Below are 21055 nucleotides of genomic sequence, written 5' to 3'. Positions count from 1 at the left end.
ATCATTGGGTGATTCTGTGCTCCACAACCTCCCTGGGCAACCTGTGCCAGTGTCTCACCACCCTCACTGCAAAGAACCCTTCCCTAACATCCAGTTTCAGTCTCCCCTCTGCCAGTTCAAACCCATTCCTCCTCATCCTGTCACTACAGACCTTGTCAGTAGTCTCTCCCCAGCCTTCCTGTAAGCCCTCTTCAGATACCAAAAGGATACTACAAGGTCTCCTTGAAGCCTTCTCCAAGCTGCAGAGCCTCAACTCTCTCCACCTCTCCTCACTGGCACAGGTTGCTCAAGGAGGTTGTGGAGCACAGAATCACCCAATGTGATCAAAGATCAAATGATCAAAGATGCCATTGGGTGATTCTGTGCTCCACAGCCTCCCTGGAGGTGTTCAAGGCCAGGCTGGATGAGGCCTTGAGCGACCTGTTCTAGCAGGTGTCCCTGCCTGTGGCTGATCCTTGAGGTCCCTTCCAACCTAAACCGTTCTGTGATTCTATAGCAGAGCTGCTGCCGCACTCTGAGCATCCTGGTGGCCTGCTCTGGGCTCACTCTAACAGTTCAATGTCCTTCTTGTGTTGGGGGCCAAATGGGGTACTTCATACTTATGGAACCGACACCTACGCGGTGGTAAATCTCCTCCGCCGCGTCAGGAAACGGCAGACAGGGATCCCGAACGCAGGAGGCTCCGCTCCCTCGCCGTTCCCCGCTCACAGGGACCGGCCCCAGGCTCCCACCGCGGCCGCTCCCTGCCGCAGCTCTCGGCTGCGGTACCCGCGCCTCCCGCGTCACGGCGGACTTCCGGCCGCGGGGGTGCTCCCGCCAAAGCCTTCCGGCCGCGGGGGTGCTGCCGCCAAAGCCTTCCGGCCGCGGGGGTGCTGCCGCCAAAGCCTTCCGGCCGCGGGGGTGCTCCCGCCAAAGCCTTCCGGCCGCGGGGGTGCTGCCGCCAAAGCCTTCCGGCCGCCGCTGGGGTGCTGCCGCCAATGCCTTCCGGCCGCGGCTCGGTGCTGCCGCCAGAGCCCTCCGGCCGCGGGGCGCTCCCGCGCCGCACAACCCGGAAGTGCCGGTGCGGCGGGGCCGGAGCGGCCGCGGCTGCCTGCGCGGGGTCCCGCGGCCCGGCCGGCGCGGGGAGGGCGACGGCTGGCGGCGGCCGCGGAGCCTCGGGGCCGTTTGGAGGAGCAGGTGAGGAGGTCCCGAGAGGGCATGGGGAGGAGGAGGGAGGTGTGAGGGGTGTCCCGGAGGTGCGGGCGGGGGGTCCCGGGCTTCGTGCCGCTGCCCGGGAGAGGCTGCGGCAGTGCCGGAGGTGGGGAAGGGGCTCCTGAGCGCGGCAGGGAGGGCAGGGGCGCTGGGAGGGCTTGCGAAGGGTGTCGGGTCGCGGGGAGCCGAGGGGGCACGGCGCTGGCATCTGCGGCGGGCACGGCGTGTGAGGCGCGGGCCGGTAGCGGCACCGCAGGCGGTGCGGGTGCGGGTGCGGGCTGAGACCCGCCGAAAGTGGCCAAAAGCAGGGCAAGCTGCCTCGCCTCCTCCGGCGGGCTCCGGGAGCTGGGCGTCCATCTCGCTCCGTGTTCATGTGGCGTGCGTGTCTCTGCGCGGGTGGGTGCTCAAAGAGCAGGAGTAGAAACGCAGCTTCTCAGCCAGCCGAGCCAGCGCCGCTCTGGCTTCTGCGAGGATTAGGCTGGCAGATTTAGCAGTCATCTCTCACTGGCTTGCCTCTTTGTTCCCCTAGCGCTTGACCTGCACCACAGAGATCTTCCAGAATGCTGGAGTCCTACGTCACCCCTATTCTGATGAGTTATGTGAACCGCTACATAAAGAACCTGAAGCCTTCAGATCTGCAGCTGTCGCTCTGGGGGGGAGATGTTGTGCTTAGTAAGCTGGAGCTGAAGCTGGATGTGCTCGAACAGGTATGCTGTATTTACAGTGGTGGCTGTCTCTGGCTGAAAAGAAGCTAAGGAGTTTAGATTGCTCTGCACAGGTTAGACCAGTGGAAGATTGGACTGGGTGATCCCCGAGGTTCCTCCCAACCTAGCATTCTAGGAGCCAATGAGTATTTCTTCAGGTCCGAGTCCTTTCCCCCAGCCCTGCATGTGGTTATTCTTGCATTAATTCCTTGCCATTTCTCCAGCAATGAATGGTAATTCTTTGCCCATCCTTTAAGTGAAGGGAAAGGCTTTTTTGTGGACGTGTTTCTTCCTCAGTAGCTCCTGTGTGGCAGTGTGAAGGAACTCTGTTTCCTTCCCAGCCATGTTTACTAGTTGCACTCAGTTGTGAGCTCAGACTGTCCCAAAGCAAAGCTGGAGATGTTCTTCAGCATGCACACCAAACAAATTGTGTGCTCTGCATTGTCTCTTCAGTTTCCATCATTCCAGTTGTAGCTAAGCTGAAGAGAAACCGAGGGACAGGTCGGTTTCCTGTTTTGTGTGGACTGGATCAGAAGCTCTGTAAAGCTTTGTCCTAAAAAGACAAACTGGAGCAAGTAAAACCTTTGACGTAGCATTTCTAGCTTGTTGTTAATGCAAACTGGTTGAGTCCTAGTGGAGGGACTGTTTCCATCTGTCTTTATCTGAGCTGACAACTCAAGGAGCTGAGTGTGTGAGACAGATAAAGCTGCTTTCTGTTGTGTGTAGTGTAGCAAGTTTTAGCTGCACTCCTGTGTCCTGATGTATCCAAGTGAAGGAGCTGAGAGAAATGCAGCAAAAATAACAGGAGATTTAGACAATGTGGGCACTAAGAGAAGAATTAAACAGGGAATGTTTAGTCCTGGGAGGAGAAGGCTGGGAGGGGATCTGATCAGTGTCTGCAATTAGCTGAGGGGTGGGCGTCAGGATGAAGGTGTTGGTCTCTTGCTGGTGGTGCCCAGTGACAGGACAGGGAGCAGTGGGTACAAGCTGGGACCCAGGAGCATCCACCTCAACATGAGGAGACACTTCTGGATGGTGAGGGTGGCAGAGCCCTGGAGCAGGCTGCCCAGAGAGGCTGTGGAGTCTCCTTCTCTGGAGCCTTTCCAGACCCTCCTGGAATGTGCTCCTGTGTGACCTGCCCTGGGTGCTGCTTCCCTGGCAGGAAAGGAGGAGGAATACAAATGGTCTTTGTTACGTTGTGTTATGACCAAGGTGCTAAATTGGGCAGACATTTTTTTGTGTCATCTGCTGGAGTAGCACAACAAAGATTTCTCTGCCATGCTTTAAAGGAAGTTTGCTTGTGCAGTCAGGGTAATGTCAGGCTGCATTTGTGTCTGCATTGCTTTGAGAAAGCACAACTCTGCGTTCCAGACGTGCTGTGCGTTGCCTTCTGACACCTTGTTCTGCCAGAGTTCCTGCCTCTCTCTTGCAGTACCCTGAGGTTACCTAGGTAAAACCAAGCATATGTTACATGCACCCAGCACACAGTGGGAAAAGCTCTGTCGTGGAGTGCCTTTTGAAGTCAGCTTCATGCTTGTGAGCACAAGTCAGGGTCTAAGAACGCTCTGCAGTATTGATGAGTGACAAGAGTTGCATGTCTGTGAGTTTGGAAAGGGATCTCACTTCTCTCAATAGCCATAGTTCACTGTCTTGATTAGTAAACCCATTGCCTCTTAAGTTGTATTTTCAGATGGCATTTTAGTGCTGTAATTTGCCTGCACTCTGCCTCCCCTCTCCCCACCAAGGCTGTGGAGCACAAGGTGCTTTTCCACAACCTGCAGCTGACCTGCACAGTGCTCATTTTTTGGTGGCTTTGCTGAGACTGTTTGGATTAATTTTTTTTTTGTGTGGAGATTGTAAACCTGAGGCAGAGTCCGTAGGAGAGAGGCTTTTAGCTACAATCCCTTAGTATACTGGTGAATGAGATGAAGGAAAACCACTTTGAAGAGGCTTATTAATTTGATTGCCTGGAGTGTTTTTATAAGAAAGTCTGTAAGTGACACCTTATGGAATGGGGACATGACTTTGGGTGAGCTTGGTCAAGGCTGGAGTCAAGACTTGCCTTGACTTGAGACAGAAGCAGAGATTTTTAACTTGATTTATGAAAGCATGGGAACAGAGTGGCTGAGAGCAGCCAGGAAGAAAGGGAGCTGGGGGTGCTGGTAGAGAGGAGCTGAAGATGAGGCAGCAGAGTGCCCAGGTGGGCAGCAGAGCCAATGGCATCCTGGGCTGGCTCAGGAGCAGTGTGGGCAGCAGGACAAGGGAGGTTCTTCTGCCCCTGTGCTCAGCACTGCTCAGGCCACCCCTTGAGTGCTGTGTCCAGTTCTGGGCTCTTCAATTCAAGAGAGATGCTGAGGTGCTGGAAGGTGTTGAGAGAAGGGCAGCAAGGCTGGGGAGGGGCCTGGAGCACAGCCCTGTGAGGAGAGCCTGAGGGAGCTGGGGGTGTGCAGCCTGCAGCAGAGGAGGCTCAGGGCAGAGCTCATTGCTGTCTGCAGCTGCCTGCAGGGAGGCTGTAGCCAGGTGGGGTTGGGCTCTGCTGCCAGGCAGCCAGCAACAGAAGAAGGGGACACAGCCTCAAGCTGTGCCAGGGCAGGTCTAGAGTGGATGTGAGGAGGAAGTTGTTGTCAGAGAGAGTGATTGGCACTGGAATGGGCTGCCCAGGGAGGTGGTGGAGTGGCCGTGGCTGGAGGTGTTGAAGCCAAGCCTGGCTGGGGCACTTAGTGCCATGGTCTGGTTGGTTGGGCAGGGCTGAGTGCTAGGTTGGGCTGGCTGAGCTTGGAGCTCTCTTCCAGCCTGGCTGACTCTGTGATTCTTGCTAACACCATTGCCCTCCTGCTGCAAGGTGTACTTTGACAAAAAATTAAAGTGGAGGGAGGATTTTGCCCAGCTGTCCTTGCTGAAGATTTTGTCAGCAGTGACTGCACTTAACTCTTGAATGCCTCAAGGCTCTGTTTGGGACCAGTGCTGGTTGATATCTTCATCAGTGACATTGACAGTGAGCCTAAGGCACCTTCAGCATGTTTGTAAATGAGACCAAGCTGAGTGGTGTGGTTGATGAGGCTGAAGGACAGGATGGAGCCATCCAAAGGGACCTGGAAGGGCTGCAGAGGTGGAAGGAGAATCTCAGGAGGTTCAATAAGGCAAAGTGCAAGATCTTGCACCTAGGTTGGGACAATCCTTGATATCAATCACAGAATTAACCATGTTGGAGAAGACCTCTAGGGCTGTTGAGTCCAACCTATCCCCCAACCATTCTGATTAACAACCATGACAGGAAGTGCCTCATCCAGCCTCCTCTTAAACACCTCCAGCGATGGGGACTCCACCATCTCCCCAGGCAGCCCATTCCAGTCCAGGCTGGGGGCTGATGAGATTGAAAGCAGCCCTGCAGAAAAGGACTTGGGAGTGCTGGTGAGGAACCGGGTGTGAGCCGGCAGTGGGCACTGGCAGCCTGGGCTGCATCCAGAGCAGCATGGCCAGCGATGGAGAGAGGGGATGCTGCCCCTCTGCCCTAGGGAGACCTCACCTGCAGTGCTGTGTTTGGTTCTGGGACTCCTCAACACAACAGCAACAGAGACCTGTTGGAGCAGATCCAGAACTGGGCCACAAAACTGCTTAGGGGGCTGGAACACCTCTGCCATGAGGACAGGCTGTGGGTTCTGGGGTTGTTCACTGTGTTGGTGCTTATCTGTGTTTGTGTCCTTGTTCTTGTACATCTCAGCAAGCCTATGAGTGCAACAGACATGAGCATTGTTCTCTTCACAGCCTGTCATCTGATTCTTCTCACTTGAACATTCCAGTTAGCCTCAAAGTAGTACAGTACTTGTGTTCCCCTGGGCCATTTCTGCTTCTCTGTTGAGTAGTGACAGGTTCTGCAGTAGCTTCACCTGAGAGATTGGGTTTTAAACTGCCTTTTGTTACCGGGAGCTGGTAATGCAAAGGTCTCCTTTGAACAGGCTGATTAATGTGAATGTGCAAGCAATTAGAGAGCAGTTGCCAAGCCCCGTGGCATTCTGCTGATTTGGAGAGGGGAGAAGAGATTTCGACTAGGGTTTTCTTCTAGAACTGTGCTGGTTTGTGCTGCAGGTTTGTCTTGGGTTTGGAAGTGTTTCAGTAATTAATTAATGACTCTTTTGTTCTTGTTCTTAGGAGCTGAAACTTCCATTTACTTTTTTAAGTGGGCATATTCATGAACTTCGAATTCATGTGCCATGGACAAAGCTGGGGTCAGAACCAGTTGTCATCACTATCAATACAATGGAATGCATCTTGAAATTAAAGGATGGAGCTCAGGTATGAAATGTGCTGAATGCTTTGCTAACCCTGGGAGGTTGATGAGAACAGCTTTTATAGGTTCCCCCTTTTCAAGTCTGAAGTGTCTGACGCATGAAGTGGTAGTCCCTGTTAGGTTCTGAGTGGCTCACATTATTGTTCTCAGCACGGTTGGTGTCCTTCTTCATGCCTGTTTCAATTCTCTGATAGCTGTAGCTATGTTCTGGCAAGTGTCAAAGCTGTCCATAGTGCTCTGCCAGGGTTTTCCTCTGACCAGACAAGAAAGGGATTTCAAGAGCAGCTTCTGCCTTCCAAGTAGCAGTGCTGGTTGCTTGAGGCAGCTGTGTAGCGCCACTGAGCAGCAGGTGTTTCTCAAAAGTAGTGGTGTGGTTTGTGAAGGAGGGCTGTGAAGATCCTGCAGGGCAGTTTTCTTTTCCCTTTAGAAGTTACAGTACTTGCTTGAGTGTACTTGGAAGACTTCTTATGGGTGAGAGTCTCAAATTGCTTTTTGTTTAGGTCCTGGAGATGATTTGTCCACTGCACTGTTTCACAAGCCTAGGGAAGATTTCCTTCTCACACAGTGAAGCTGCAATATGCAGTTCTGAGTTCATTCAAAGAGGTCATTTGGTATGCCACTGGTGAGCTTTTGGTCAGGTGTGATACTTCTGAGAGGTTTTGTGTGTGTTTGTTTTTTCTTAGTGCCTTGTTCGCATTTCAGCACAGAATCTCCCACTTACATCCAGGTTCATGCAAAAGAAGATTCCAGCCTGTGCAAAGCCCTTCAGTGATTGATAGGGTGCATGATGAGCTGATAACACTGGAGATCAATAACTAGGTACAAGCCATCAAGAACCACAGAATCACAGAATGCTATGGGCGGGAAGGGACCTTGAGAGATCCCCTAGTCCAGGCCCCTGTGCCAAGCAGGAAAGGTTGGAAACCACTTTTCCATTATGTTGGAGGGCAGAAGGGCTCTGCAGCGGGACCTTGACCGCCTGGACAGATGGGCAGAGTCCAAGGGGATGGCTTCAATAGCTCCAAGTGCAGGGTGCTGCACTTTGGCCACAACAACCCCATGCAGAGAGACAGGCTGAGGTCGGAGTGGCTGGAGAGCAGCCAGACAGAGAGGGATCTGGGGGTGCTGATTGATACCTGCCTGAACATGAGCCAGCAGTGTGCCCAGGTGGTCATTCTGCCCCTGTACTCTGCACTGGTTAGACCACACCTTGAGTACTATGTTCAGTTCTGGGCCCCCCAGTTTAGGAGGGACATTGAGATGCTTGAGCGTGTCCAGAGAAGGGCGACAAGGCTGGGGAGAGGCCTTGAGCACAGCCCTACGAGGAGAGGCTGAGGGAGCTGGGATTGTTTAGCCTGGAGAAGAGGAGGCTCAGGGGTGACCTTAGTGCTGTCTACAACTACCTGAGGGGTGGTTGTGGCCAGGGGGAGGTTGCTCTCTTCTCTCAGGTGGCCAGCACCAGAACGAGAGGACACAGCCTCAGGCTGCGCCAGGGGAGATTTAGGCTGGAGGTGAGGAGAAAGTTCTTCCCTGAGAGAGTCATTGGACACTGGAATGGGCTGCCCGGGGAGGTGGTGGAGTCGCCGTCCCTGGGGCTGTTCAAGGCAGGATTGGACGTGGCACTTGGTGCCATGGTCTGGCCTTGAGCTCTGTGGTAAAGGGTTGGATTTGATCTGTGAGGTCTCTTCCAACCCTGATGATACTGTGATACTGTGATGTTTGATAATTCTTGTAATAATCTCCTCTGCTTCCAGAGCTAAGAGACTTTTCTTGCTGGAGCAGAAATCTCTAGTCCTAGCTATGCCACCTGCAAGGCATGTGGAATCATTAAGGTTGGAAAAGGCCTTGATGATGGAGTCCAACCATAACCCAGCTACCATCACTGCTAACCCATATGCTTAAGCACCACAGCTACAGCTTCTTCAGCATCTCCAGGGATGGGGACTCCACCACCTCCCCAAGCAGTCTCTCCCAGCCCCTCACCGCTCTCTTGCTAAAGAAGCTTTTCCTCATGTCCAACCTAAACCTCCCCTGGCACCACTCAATCTCACTGCTTCTCATCCCATCCCTGCTCACTTGGGAGAAGAGAGCATCCTCAGCCTTGTGGGCCCCAGGGTTCTCCAGGAGAGTGCTGTGGGGGATGGTGTCAAAAGCTTTCCTGCAGTCCAGGTAGACAATGGCCAGAGCCTTTCCCTCATCCAGGTGGGTCACCTGGTCATAGCAGGAGCTGGGAGTCATTGAGAGATGCTGGCATTCCGTGGCTGGAATCTCTGCAGATGTGCATGGCCACGTGTGTGCACACCCACAGCTACGTGCTGAGTACTTCTGCAGCGTGAAGGGAAGGTTTTTGAAGGCCAGGGGTGCCAGGAGACACCTGGTTTTAGAAGCAGCAAGTTGCAACTCATTGTAGAGCTGCAGAGCAAGATCTGTAGCCCGCGCGCAGCTTTGTGTGACCCAGGACTAGCACTTGATACGGCTACTGCTGGAGGGAGCAGGTGGCCTGATGGCATGGGGCTTGAGGCTGAAGTGTGGTGGAGCATGCAGCAAGAGGTCAGGTGTCAGGGATGCAGAGCTCTCTCCAATCAAGTGTTTGTTGCAGATGTTTAAGATCCAGAGGCAAGAAAGGATTCTGGAAGATCAGATCCTTCGGCACTGTGCGCGCTCAGGAGGCTCGGAGCTGGGCCTGTGCCACGCCAGGATTATCTTTGGCTAACGAGAACGTGAACCAGAGCACTCTGCTGCTGTTCTCTGAGGATATGGCTTAAAAAGTCGACAGCTTGAATTTTATTTTGTGAATTACTGTTTGAAAGTGTTTTGTGAGAAGGCAATGTTTTGACAAGGTGTTGTGTTGTAGGTCGCAGTGTGACAGCTAGAAGTGGCTGCTGCAGAAGTCTTTGTAGTCAGTGAGTGAGAAACCTGAAAGAAACAGAATGTTGCTCTGGTGGGATATGGGAGGAGAATGAATTCAGTTTCCCACTGGAACTGTTCTGCTGAGAACTTAATGTCAGCGAAGGGCATAATCAGCAATAAACTTTAGTTCTCAAAGGTCACAGAATCCCAGAATGGCTCAGGTTGGAAGGGACCTCAGATCATCCACTCCTGCCTCCCCACTGTGGGCAGGGACACCTCTCAGCTAGACCCAGCTCCTCAAGGCCTCATCCATCCCCAGTCAGGAGACAGCCATAACCTCTCTGGGAAGCCTATCTCAAAGTCTCAGCACTCTCACAATGAAGGACATCTTCCTCAGTTCCAGTCTAACCCTGCTCTGCCTCAGCTTCAAACCATTCCCCCTTGGCCTGCCTCTGGACACCTTCAGGAATAGTCCCTCTGCAGCCTTCCTGCAGGATCCCTTCAGCTATTGGAAGGCTGACTCCAAGAGACTGTTCCTCAGGGGTGTTTTCTGTTGGTTTAGAGGGTATTAAATTCTTCATACTATTTATCTCTGTGTATTGTATCTTGGACTTTGGTCTGCAGTGGAAATCCCCTTGCTAAGCCTCTGCTGTTACTGTTTTTCCTCCTAGGCTTCTTTTCTATTTTTTTTTGCTGTTGGACCCTTACCTTTTTTTTCTTCTCTTATTTATTTATCTAAAAAAAAAAAAAAAAAAGCTAACTTTAAAAATTCTCTGTCAGTGCCACAACACTTCTGTGCCCAAAGTGGGGGCTGTGCCAATTGGGAAGGACAATCCTGTGTCTGTTTCCTTCACCTTCCTGACACTGTAACTAACCACAAGATTAATTTTCATATTCAGCCTTGAATTCAGTGGTTTTGGGGCTTGGAACTCATGCAGATGAGGAGATTCAAGGAGAAATGTAACACCTGCATTACTGCTTCATGTTCGAGTCCTTGCCTTCAATCAGGACGCAGTGCTTCAGGGTTATGCTGATGTATACAAAGATGAAAACTCTCTACCCCAAGGATAACTAATTATGAAATCAGGGAAGACTGCAGGATGCAAGCACATAGAAAGGCACAGCATACAGACAGTTAAACACTGTTCCTTTTATCAGGCTTACAAGCAGGCTTTGGAGGTGTATAATAACTTGAGAAGCAGTGGAGAGCAGCCCGCAAGCAGGGCTGTCAGAGCAGCAGGCACCTTCCTGTCTGACAGTCACAGAATCAGTGAGGATTGGAAGGGACCACAAGGAGCAGCCAGTTCCAACCCCCGTGCTGTGGGCAGGGACACACTACCCTAGAGCAGGCTGGCCACAGCCTCAGCCAGCCTGGCCTTAAACACCTCCAGAGATGGGGCTTCAACCACCTCCCTGGGAAGCCCATTCCAGGCTCTCACCACTCTCATGCTCAACAACTTCCTCCTCACCTCCAGCTTTGCTCCATTCCCCCCAGTCCTGGCACTCCCTGAGAGCCTAAAAAGTCTCTCCTCAGCTTTTTTGTAGGCTCCCTTCAGATACTGTATGGCCACAAGAAGGTCACCTGGGAGCCTTCTCTGCTCCAGTCATGGAGGCTGCCATCAGAGAAGGCTGAAAGCAGGAGCTGGTCTCAGCTGGGTGTGCAGACAGGTGGTGAAGGACTTGGAGCAAAGGCAGGTGGCTTGAGAAGCTGCATGAAGCTTTTGTGGAGGTGGTGGAGTGAGGTGGAGCTGTGAAGCAGTGCTTTGCTCTTTCTGCCTCCCCGGGGTTGCAGTGCTTGCTCTGAAGGTGGCTGCGTCGGCAGCAGTGCTGGCTGTTGCTGGGGGGTGTGTGAGCTGCTGCCTGGTGGCACAAGCCAAAGGAGGAGACTCTGATGGGCTGCTCTGCCTTGGCTCCTGCAGGGTTCACTTGTTTGCCTCGGAGCACCTGGCTGGCCAAGCAGTCCCCTCTGCCCCGGAGCCTTGCCAGGAGGCTGTAGTGGGGAAGGACACAGCATGTTGGGATGGTTTGTGTGCAGGATTTCTGGCACTTGTCTCAGTATTCCAGTGGGTTAGTCTTATTTTCTCCTACACTTTGAATGATCTCTTTCTTCACAGCACAGTTCCTGGGTTTTGTTCTAACGCAGATGTGGGTTTGGGGCTTGTTCTTTTCTGGACCAACGTGTGGTTCAGCTGAAGTCAGTGCTCCCTGCACCACATGTTTGTGATTTGTACTTCTTTACAACCTTTTGGCTTTTGGACAAACACTTTCAGTCTTTTTCACTTTCTCACTTTTATTTTTGCATGATTATTTAACTCATTTATTTCTAAGTGTTGGAGTTTTCTTTTTCTCAGACATTGGGAATGTGAACACTGCCTTCCTGAGCAGCTGCTTCTTTCCTCCTGGGAACTCCAATTTAGCTGTAGTTGGGCTTTGATATTCAACTCGAGAAATTGGTTTTGATTTTTGCAACCTCTCCACTCTTGCATGTTAGGTCTCCTCTTTCCCTGTCAGTGTTCCCAAATTCTGTAAAACACAGTTTTGACAAAACACTGTGAAATGGCATCTCAGCAGCTCTTCTCAGGCTCCTGAGTGTTTTGCCGTGTTCCTTCTTGTCTACCCTTCAGTTTGCTTAGCTGATGGAGCTCATACTGTGCCCTCCATCTTTCTTCCAGCTTTGGCCTGCTTCCCACAGTCTGGCATGGGTCTTACTGTGAGGCGAATTGCACAGTTTGCTTACCTCATAGAAAACAATTTGCCCTCCAAAAGCTGCTTGACTTGTTTGTGTGTTGCCTGTCAGTGTGCTGAAAGAGCTTAGTGGGTGATGTGGGGAAGGCCAAAGATGGCATACAGGGAAGACATCAGCTGTGGGAAAGTCTCAGCTCTTCTTAGCTGTGTTCTCTAAATGCATCCCACTCTGGTCAGCCTCATCCCACTCATTATTTATGTATTGAGTGGTTATCCACTGGCTGACTGCACTGAGTTTTATGGGTGGTAGGTAGTGCTTTTTGGTTTCCAAGCCTCCTCTGCTGGAACTAGAGGTTCCTCAAGACCTGGTGTCTGTCTAGGGCAATGCCATCTTGATGCACTTGGCAGGCAGCATAGAGTGAGGAAGCAGACCAGGTCTTTTTTCAGAGCTAGGTTGAGAATTCAGAGTCTCCAGATTTAGCATGAAATCAACACATACATGGATAGAATTGTTCTCAGTGCTGTCACTGCTGCTGGGAAATACTTGCTGAAAGCTGAAGCGTTAGGAGCTTGCTGCACATGGGCCAGCACTTCAGAGAACAAGAGCTAGCTACCAGCCTCTGAGCCTTCCCTGGAACTGGGCTGTGTTAGGAGGGAAGATTTGTTGCTGCAGAAGCTGCAGAGCACATTAGGAGTGAGTCCTGGCTGCAAGGCTTCAGCGTCTCTTAGCTGTGGAACCTGGCAGTCTCGCTGAGAAGGTTTAAGTGTCGTGCAAGGGACACGGCAGTCTCGCTGAGGGGGCTTTAGTGTCGTGCAAGGGGCACAGCAGTCTCGCTGAGAAGGTTTAAGTGTCGTGCAAGGGGCACAGCAGTCTCGCTGAGAAGGTTTAAGTGTCGTGCAAGGGGCACAGCAGTCTCGCTGAGGAGGCTTTAGTGTCGTGCAAGGGGCACAGCAGTCTCGCTGAGGAGGCTTTAGTGTCGTGCAAGGGACACGGCAGTCTCGCTGAGGAGGCTTTAGTGTCGTGCAAGGGACACGGCAGTCTCGCTGAGGAGGCTTTAGTGTCGTGCAAGGGGCACGGCGGTCTCGCTGAGAAGGTTTAAGTGTCGTGCAAGGGACACGGCAGTCTCGCTGAGGAGGCTTTAGTGTCGTGCAAGGGACACGGCAGTCTCGCTGAGGAGGCTTTAGTGTCGTGCAAGGGACACGGCAGTCTCGCTGAGGAGGCTGTAGTGTCGTGCAAGGGACACGGCAGTCTCGCTGAGGAGGCTTTAGTGTCGTGCAAGGGACACGGCAGTCTCGCTGAGGAGGCTTTAGTGTCGTGCAAGGGACACGGCAGTCTCGCTGAGAAGGTTTAAGTGTCGTGCAAGGGACACGGCAGTCTCGCTGAGAAGGTTTAAGTGTCGTGCAAGGGACACGGCAGTCTCGCTGAGGAGGCTTTAGTGTCGTGCAAGGGACACGGCAGTCTCGCTGAGGAGGCTTTAGTGTCGTGCAAGGGGCACGGCAGTCTCGCTGAGGAGGCTTTAGTGTCGTGCAAGGGGCACGGCAGTCTCGCTGAGGGGGCTTTAGTGTCGTGCAAGGGGCACAGCAGTCTCGCTGAGGAGGCTTTAGTGTCGTGCAAGGGGCACGGCAGTCTCGCTGAGGAGGCTTTAGTGTCGTGCAAGGGACACGGCAGTCTCGCTGAGGAGGCTTTAGTGTCGTGCAAGGGACACGGCAGTCTCGCTGAGGAGGCTTTAGTGTCGTGCAAGGGACACGGCAGTCTCGCTGAGGAGGCTTTAGTGTCGTGCAAGGGGCACGGCGGTCTCGCTGAGGAGGCTTTAGTGTCGTGCAAGGGACACGGCGGTCTCGCTGAGGAGGCTTTAGTGTCGTGCAAGGGACACGGCGGTCTCGCTGAGGAGGCTTTAGTGTCGTGCAAGGGACACGGCGGTCTCGCTGAGGAGGCTTTAGTGTCGTGCAAGGGGCACGGCGGTCTCGCTGAGGAGGCTTCAGCGCCGTGCAAGGGGCACAAGGCTGCAGCTGGCACCAAGCACGTGAGGGGTGGGATGGGAGCCATCCAGACCCACCTGGGCCAGCTGCAGAGGCGCCCACAGGTGAGCCTCGTGAGGTTCGGCGAGCCCAAGTGCGAAGGGCCTGCAGCTGTGCAGGAGCGGGGCTGGGGAGCGGGGCAGGCTGGCCCCAGGCGGTGGGCAGCAGCTGCGCACTCGGGGGCCGGGGGGCGAGAAGCCGGGCGCGAAGCGGCAGTGTGCGCTGGCAGCACGGGGGCCGGGGGCAGCCGGGGCTGGGGCCGGGGGCAGCCGGGGCTGGGGCCGGGGGCAGCCGGGGCTGGGGCCGGGGGCAGCCGGGGCTGGGGCCGGAGCGCTGTGACCAGAGGCGGAGAGAGGGGATCCCGCTCCGCTGCTCCGCTGCGCTGGGGACACCTCACCTGCGCTGCTGTGTCCGGCAGGAAGGGCAGGAGCGGCTCCAGAGGTAAGCAGGGGGTTGGAGCACCTCTGCTGTGAGGAGGGGCTGCGGGAGCTGGGGCTGTTCAGCCTGGAGAACAGGTGGCTCCGGACCCAACGGCAGCCTCTGGTGCCTGAAGGGGCTACAGGAAAGGCAAGAAGGGACTTTTTACAAGCGCTTGTAGTGACAGGACGAGAGGGAGTGGATTGAAGCTTGAGGGGGGCAGGTTTGGTCTGGAGACGAGGGAAAAACGCGTTGCAGTGAGGGTGTGCGACTCTGGAGGGTGCTGCCTGGAGAGGCTGTGGGTGCACCCTCCCCGGAGGCTGGCTGAGGCCTTGGGCAACCTGAGCGAGTGGAAGTGTCCCTGCCTGTGGCAGAAGGTTGGAACTGGATGGTCTTTGAGGTCCCTTCCAGCCCAGAATCAGTCAGGGTTGGAAGAGACCACAAGGATCAGCCAGTTGCAACCCTGCTGCTGTGGGCAGGGACAGCCTGCCCTAGATCAGGCTGCCCACAGCCTCATCGCTCCTCAGGGAGTCTCTGGATTGGGTGGATTGGTGCGTGGGGGTCCTGTCCTGGCACATGTTCATAGAACCATGGCATGGTTGTGCTAGTTGGAAGCAGGCTAGAATGTTTTGGTGAGAAGAACTAGATCACAGGCTGTGAAAGGAAAACAGTGGTGATGTCTCCTTCCCTCAGAGTCTTGCTGAACAAGAAGAAAGCAAAACATCAGATAACACTCTCACCATTTTGTCTCACTTTCTGGCTGGGCTCTGACTGAGCTGCAGCTCCCTGACCTCACCTGCCACTCACCTTTGCTTCTTAACCTCTTGGCTGAACCTCTGTTCTTCCTTAGGACTGGGGTAAGGTTGAGAGGGGCAGGGGGAAGGTGCAGGGGTGGTTGAGAGCCCCTCCTGGGGACTCAGGTTTCTGGGAGGGGAGTTGTGCTTCTGTATTACCTTTTACCTTGTCTATTTCTGTCTGTGAGTGCATATACTGTAAATATCTGCTTGTGCATTGTGCTAGCTGTAAATAAATAGCTTCATTTATATTCCCAGAGCCGGCTGAGACTAGTTGGGTACTTCTAAAGTGTGAGGGGGGCAGGTACACCCAAACCATCACAATGGTTTAGGCTGGAAGGCAGCTCAGAGCTCAGCCAGTGCCAACCCCCTGGCATAGGCAGGGACACCTCACACTAGAACAGGTCACTCAAGTCCTCATCCAGCCTGGCCTTGAACACCTCCAGGGAGGTTGTGGAGCACAGAATCACCCAATGTGGTCAAAGATGTGCTTCTGTGTTCCACAACCTCCCTGGGCAACCTGTGCCAGTGTCTCACCACCCTCACTGTCAAGAACCCTTTTCTAACATCTGGTCTGAATCTGCCCCCTGCCAGTTCAAACCCATTACCTGTTGTCCTGTCATGACGAGACCTTGCCAGTCCCTCCCCAGCCTTCCTGTGGCCCTCTTCAGATACTGGAAGGCCACTCCAAGCTTCTTGAGCCTTGGAAAGGAACAGAGACAAAGCAGTGACCACTGCAGTAGGGTTGGTATGGAGTCCCACTTCAGAGCAAACTTCTGCTATTTTCAAGGTTGTTATGCCCCTTCCCCCCTCAAATGTTAGTCCTTTTGATACACTTGAAAGCAGAACCCAGCAGAAGCGTGTCTGTGTTTTAATTCTGCATGTGGAGAAGTAGATGCAGGTTTGAAACTCAGGTCCCACGGCCTCAGAGATTTATATTCCAGAGAAGAGATTTACTGAGGCAAATGCAAATAGTAATGTTGAAGCAGTGTGCTTATAAAAAGTACAGAGGAGCTGTTCTGCTGTGTAGATACAGGTGTATAGAGCAGACAGCTTGAGAGTAATCCTTGTACCTCCCCTGATTTTACTTTGCTTTCTTTTCTGACCTACTTACAGCAAGGAAATGTAATGCCCATAGTCAGTGTCTTTGTTCCAAGGCATAGGGTGAAAGGATTTATATAGCATCTTTGGCATCGTTCCTAGAAGTCTAGGGTCAGATTCTGATTCAGCTTTCCCTGGCATAGCTCTGGAATACCTCAATTGATTTACTTTGGAGTACTTCCAGATTTATCCCGATCCAGCTGACATCAAATCTGGCCCCTACAATCCAGCTTTGTTCCATGTAGTCGGGTGAAGAGTTTGGCTTGGTACGGTGTAAGGGGGACCGAGGTGAGGTAATGCATTTGAAGAGATTTCCTTGGAGAGGAAGCAGTTTTTCCTCATTTGCTGATAGATTAAAGCAGAGTTCAAGTCCTTGGAATGTGTTTTAGCTCCTCATTATAGCAAACCCTACTCTCCCAGCATGGGCATGATTGCAGATTCTGTAGTGGAAAAATCCTGTAATTTATCCACCTTTTGGTAAACACATCTTAAAATTCCAAAAGACAAAATACTCTTCATTCCTTCAAGTGCAGAGTCTGCTCTGAAACAGCAGCTTGTGCCTTCTGCAGAGAGAGCTCTCTGCTCCGAAACGAGGTGGTTCAGTGGTCGTCCGTCAGGTACAGGCATTGAACTTGGGCAGAAACCTTCCCTTCAGCTCTTGCTTGTCACTTCACAACAGCTGCACTTAGAGAGTGGTTCAGTGCACAACTGATGTAGGTTGTGTTCTGTTTGGAACCTTTGGGGCAATGAACTCTCTCTGTCACCTTAGCTTAACTCCAGCTCTGAAATAAACATGGATTTCAACTGTAGATGTTACTTTCTTTGTCTTGGGAGCAAGCTTGATCCCTCTATTGGGAAACATGGCAATTTATCCTTTTTTTTGTTGGATGTTTTCTTTTGACGTTTTTATGGTGGTTCTGCCTTGGATTTGCTGGGAAACCATATCCTGAGGCTTGCTGAAGGTCCTCCCTTGGTTCCCTTTACCCAGGCACCTGTCAGCTTTGTGCTAGTTGGTGTCTATCAGAGCTATTTGTCAAAGGGCAAAGATGTAAAGAGCCCAGGATGCTATGAGGTGGTGTCCTTCATTTTCAGTGTCAGTCACAGAGTCACAGAATGGTAGGGCAGGGCACACAGGAGCACATTCAGTAAATGCATTGTCCTGGAAGTGGGAAGGGGCCATCTTTTCTGGAAGTTCTTCAGCTCTTTTGCCAGAGTGCATTTACATTTGGACTGACAGCATGGTGAGGGAGAGGCTACAGACCTGCTCGATAAAGCAGGCAGCCTGCTCCAGTGCAGTCACAGGGAGGAGAGGAGGCCAAAGGAGCAATCTAGATGGATTGTCCTGCCCTACTGCATCAGGGACTGTGTGCACTTCTGGAACTCCCAACACAAGCAGGACATGGAACTGTTGGAGCCCGTCCAGAGGAGCAGCAGCTCTGCTCTGAGCACAGGCTGAGAGAGTTGGGGCTCTGCAGCCTGGAGAAGAGAGGGCTTGGAGGAGACCTTGGAGTGGCCTTGCAGTATCTGAAGTGGGCTACAGGAAGGCTGTGGAGAGACTACTGACAAGGTCTGGTAATGACAGGATGAGGGGTAATGGGTTTAAACTGGCAGAGGGGAGATTGAAACTGGATGTTAGGGAAGGATTCTTTGCAGTGAGGGTGGTGAGACACTGGCACAGGTTGCCCAGGGAGGTTGTGGAGCACAGAATCACCCAATGTGATCTTTGGATGATTCTGTGCTCCACAACCTCCCTGGAGGTGCTCAAGGCCAGGCTGGATGAGGCCTTGAGCGACCTGTTTTAGTGGGAGGTGTCCCTGCCTGTGGGACACTGGAACTGGCTGAGCTCTGACCTCAGTTGGAACTGGCTGAGCTCTGAGCTCCCTTCCACCTAAACCATTGTGTGATTCTATATATGTGTTTCATCCTAGATACTTGCTTGCAATCCTGAATAATATTAAGCTTTTGCATTAGGACTCTAGAAAAAATACTTACCAACATGAGAAAAATCTGCTGAGGCCACAATAAACTGCCTTGGAGGAGGGAGCATCTGGTGGCCAGGATAGATCAGAGTCCTGAGTGCATGTGCAAGCACTTTGATTGTCATCAACAGGCATTACATCTTACTTGATTTATTTTGTGCAACAAGTACAACTTCATTTCAGGCTTTCTTCAGGATGGTCTACTTTGCTTGCCTTGTGCACAGCTCAGCTATGGCTGTATCCATGGAAAAGTTGAGAGCAGTTAGGTGGCCTGGAGACAACAGTGGGCATCTCTTTTGTCTGCTTATGCACATACAACAGTTCTTTTCACCTGAAATCACAGGTTGGAAGGGTCTTCCAGAGACCACTGAGTCCAAGCCCCCCTGTCAGAGCAGGATCACCCAGAGCAGGGCACACAGGAACTCATCCAGGAGGGTTTGGGAAGGCTTCAGAGAAGGAGACTCCACAGCCTCTCTGGGCAGCCTGCTCCAGGGCTCTGCCACCCTCACCAGAGCGTCTCCTCATGCTGAGCTGGAAGCTTCTGCGTTGCAGCTTGTACTGTCCCTTGTCCTGTCACTGGGCACCACCATCACCTTTGTCCTGACACCCAGCCCTCAGCTGGCTCTAGACCTCAATCAGATCCCTCCCAGCCTTCTCCAGACTGACCAGCCCCAGGGCTCTCAGCCTTTGCACACAGCAGAGATGTTCCAAAGCCCAGCCATCCTCGTAGTGCTGTTACACCAGCTCTTCTGCCGCTAGCTTTCCCTCCTTGGGACTGTAACCTAAAGGTCAAGATCCTCTCTTCTGTTTATGAGCACATCTAAGAGTCTGCCACTCAGAAGTGGTGCTTGCAGTTTTTCAGCAGTCTGAAAGTAAACTGCAGTCCTTCCAGCGAAATGATTCCCTCCCCCCCAGTTTTCATCTTGAGCTGGTATTAAAAGCAAGCATCAAGGTGATGAGATCACAGGGAGCAGACTGCGATGAACTGGCCAGGGTTTTAGCATCTAGTGAGTAACAGACTTGCTTCAGAATTGCCATCTGACTAGCACTTCCCTCCAGCTGTGCCAGACCTGCTTAGAGGTTGATGATTCTGACTCATAAATGCATTGGTTGGGATGCAATTATAGGAGTCTGAGTATTTAAGGGTAAAGTGCAGCTGATGTGAAAGTAGTGCTTTGTGTCTTCATCCATTGTGAAGCCAACCTGGGGAATGTGCTAATACCAAGATCCTATCCAGTCCTTGGCACCTGTGGGACTGGCACAAGTCCTGAGTGTGTAGCTTGCTGATGGAAGATGGCTCCCAGCTCTTGGAGTCATTTTTCCCTGATCTGCTGACAGTGGTGTTTTGTGCTTTCTGCTGTAGTGGGCTTTGGAGCTCTCCTGAGCAGAGAACATCCTGCTGTGCTCCGTTCTCCTCTTCATGGGAAAGAGCTGGGAAGCACTTGGCTAGTTCTGCAACAAATGATGGTGGTGAGAGAGAAAGGAGGGTTTGCTCATGGCAGTTTAGAAGGCATCACAAAGGCAGGCCTTGGACACTTGTCCTGCACTCCTCTACCAGTAACCACAAAGATTTCTGTTCTTCAGAATCTCATCTCCAGCAACTAGGCTGAAAATCAGAACAGCCACTAATTGGAGGACCAAGGTAGCTCTTATCAATGTTTACTGTGTTTGGAAACCTTTATTTCTGAAAGGTTAACAAGTCCTACAGATGAACAGGCACCTGCCTGGCAGAGCAGTGCTGTCTTGGCACGACAGAACCCCTCCAGCTTTGGACTCCATTAGAATAGCTCAAGGCATGTAATACTCTGCTTGGATGAATCTTGTGACTGAAACCAGACTGAGCACTTCCACACTTTCTCCTGAGAGCTGCAAAGTGCTGTGCCCAGTTCTGGGGTCCTGAATTGCAGAGAGTTGCTGAGGTGCTGGAAGGTGCTGGGAGAAGGACAGCAAGGCTGGGGAGAGGCCTGGAGCACAGCCCTGTGAGGGGAGGCTGAAGGAGCTGGGGGGGTGCAGCCTGCAGCAGAGGAGGCTCAGGGCAGAGCTCATTGCTGCCTGCAGCTGCCTGCAGGGAGGCTGTAGCCAGGTGGGGTTGGGCTCTGCTGCCAGGCAGCCAGCACCAGAAGAAGGGGACACAGCCTGAAGTTGTGCCAGGGGAGGTCTAGGCTGGATGTTGTTAGGAAGTTGTTGTCGGAGAGAGTGATTGGCATTGGAATGGGCTGCCCAGGGAGGTGGTGGAGTCTCTGTGGCTGTAGATGTTGAAGCCAAGCCTGGCTGGGGCACTTAGTGCCATGGTCTGGTTGATTGGATAGAGCTGGGTGCTAGGTTGGGCTGGAAGAGCTTGGAGGTCTCTTTCAACCTGGTTGATTCTTTGATTCTGTGAAAGTATTTTCCTTGGACTTGGGAAGCAGAGGTAATGTGCATAGGATCTTCTGGTATGGTGGTGTTTATTTGTTTGCTTGTTGTTGTTAGAAGTTCCTGATAAAATTGGTTATTGAACTTCAACAGCAGTCCCTGTCCGTGTTCAGTCGGAACCAGCTGGCTGTTGGTGTCCATTCTGTAGGTAGTTATTTGTCCTTTAGCTTGGGCCAAGCACTGATTGTGGTGGCTGATGCAGAAGAGTCCTTGTTGCTGCAGGGTGCAGTGTTTAAGGTGCTGCAGGAGGTCAGTGGTCATGGTACCTGCTGGGAAGTCTGCCGAGGCTCTGCCTGCCAAAGTTGCCATCCAAGCAATTGCTGTCCACAGCCCTTTCCTCACCTTGTGTGTGGCCCAGCAGGTTGCCCAGTTGTCAAAATTCATGCGGGGTTTCCTTGCTCTTAATTAATGCAATTTTGAAACCAGTAATTTGGTTGCCCTGAGATTGGTTTGAAAACATTGAGCCATTTTAATTTCCTACTGAGCAGAGGCTTTTGCACAAAGGCCCCCTGGAGCAGCAGGTGGTTTGCTGGCTCTCTGCAGGGCATGGCTTGCTGCAGCTGCTTTTGCTGTGCTCCAGTTAATAGCAGGCTTCACTGCTTATCTCCTAACAGG

General features: G+C 52.6%; 1 protein-coding gene across 6 annotated transcripts in view; it reads left to right on the top strand.

Moving 5' to 3' along the window:
- The first annotated feature begins 1031 nt into the window (after nucleotides 1–1031).
- The window catches only part of VPS13B (vacuolar protein sorting 13 homolog B), a 333604-nt gene continuing 313580 nt past the window's right edge, over nucleotides 1032–21055 (top strand). For all 6 annotated transcript variants that reach the window (XR_010304753.1, XM_064154029.1, XM_064154027.1 and 3 more), the window contains exons 1-3: nucleotides 1032–1176; nucleotides 1721–1898; nucleotides 6045–6188. Coding sequence is in view for 5 of the 6 variants with exons in the window: in XM_064154029.1 (XP_064010099.1) it covers nucleotides 1752–1898; nucleotides 6045–6188 (291 nt within the window). In the remaining variant the exon portion in view is untranslated. The remainder of the gene's footprint in view (nucleotides 1177–1720; nucleotides 1899–6044; nucleotides 6189–21055) is intronic.

The sequence above is a fragment of the Pogoniulus pusillus genome, chromosome 14 (genome assembly GCF_015220805.1).
Source record: "Pogoniulus pusillus isolate bPogPus1 chromosome 14, bPogPus1.pri, whole genome shotgun sequence".
Lineage (NCBI taxonomy): Eukaryota > Metazoa > Chordata > Aves > Piciformes > Lybiidae > Pogoniulus > Pogoniulus pusillus.
Note: the sequence above shows the minus strand (reverse complement) of the source record. Positions and strands in the feature narration are given on the sequence as shown.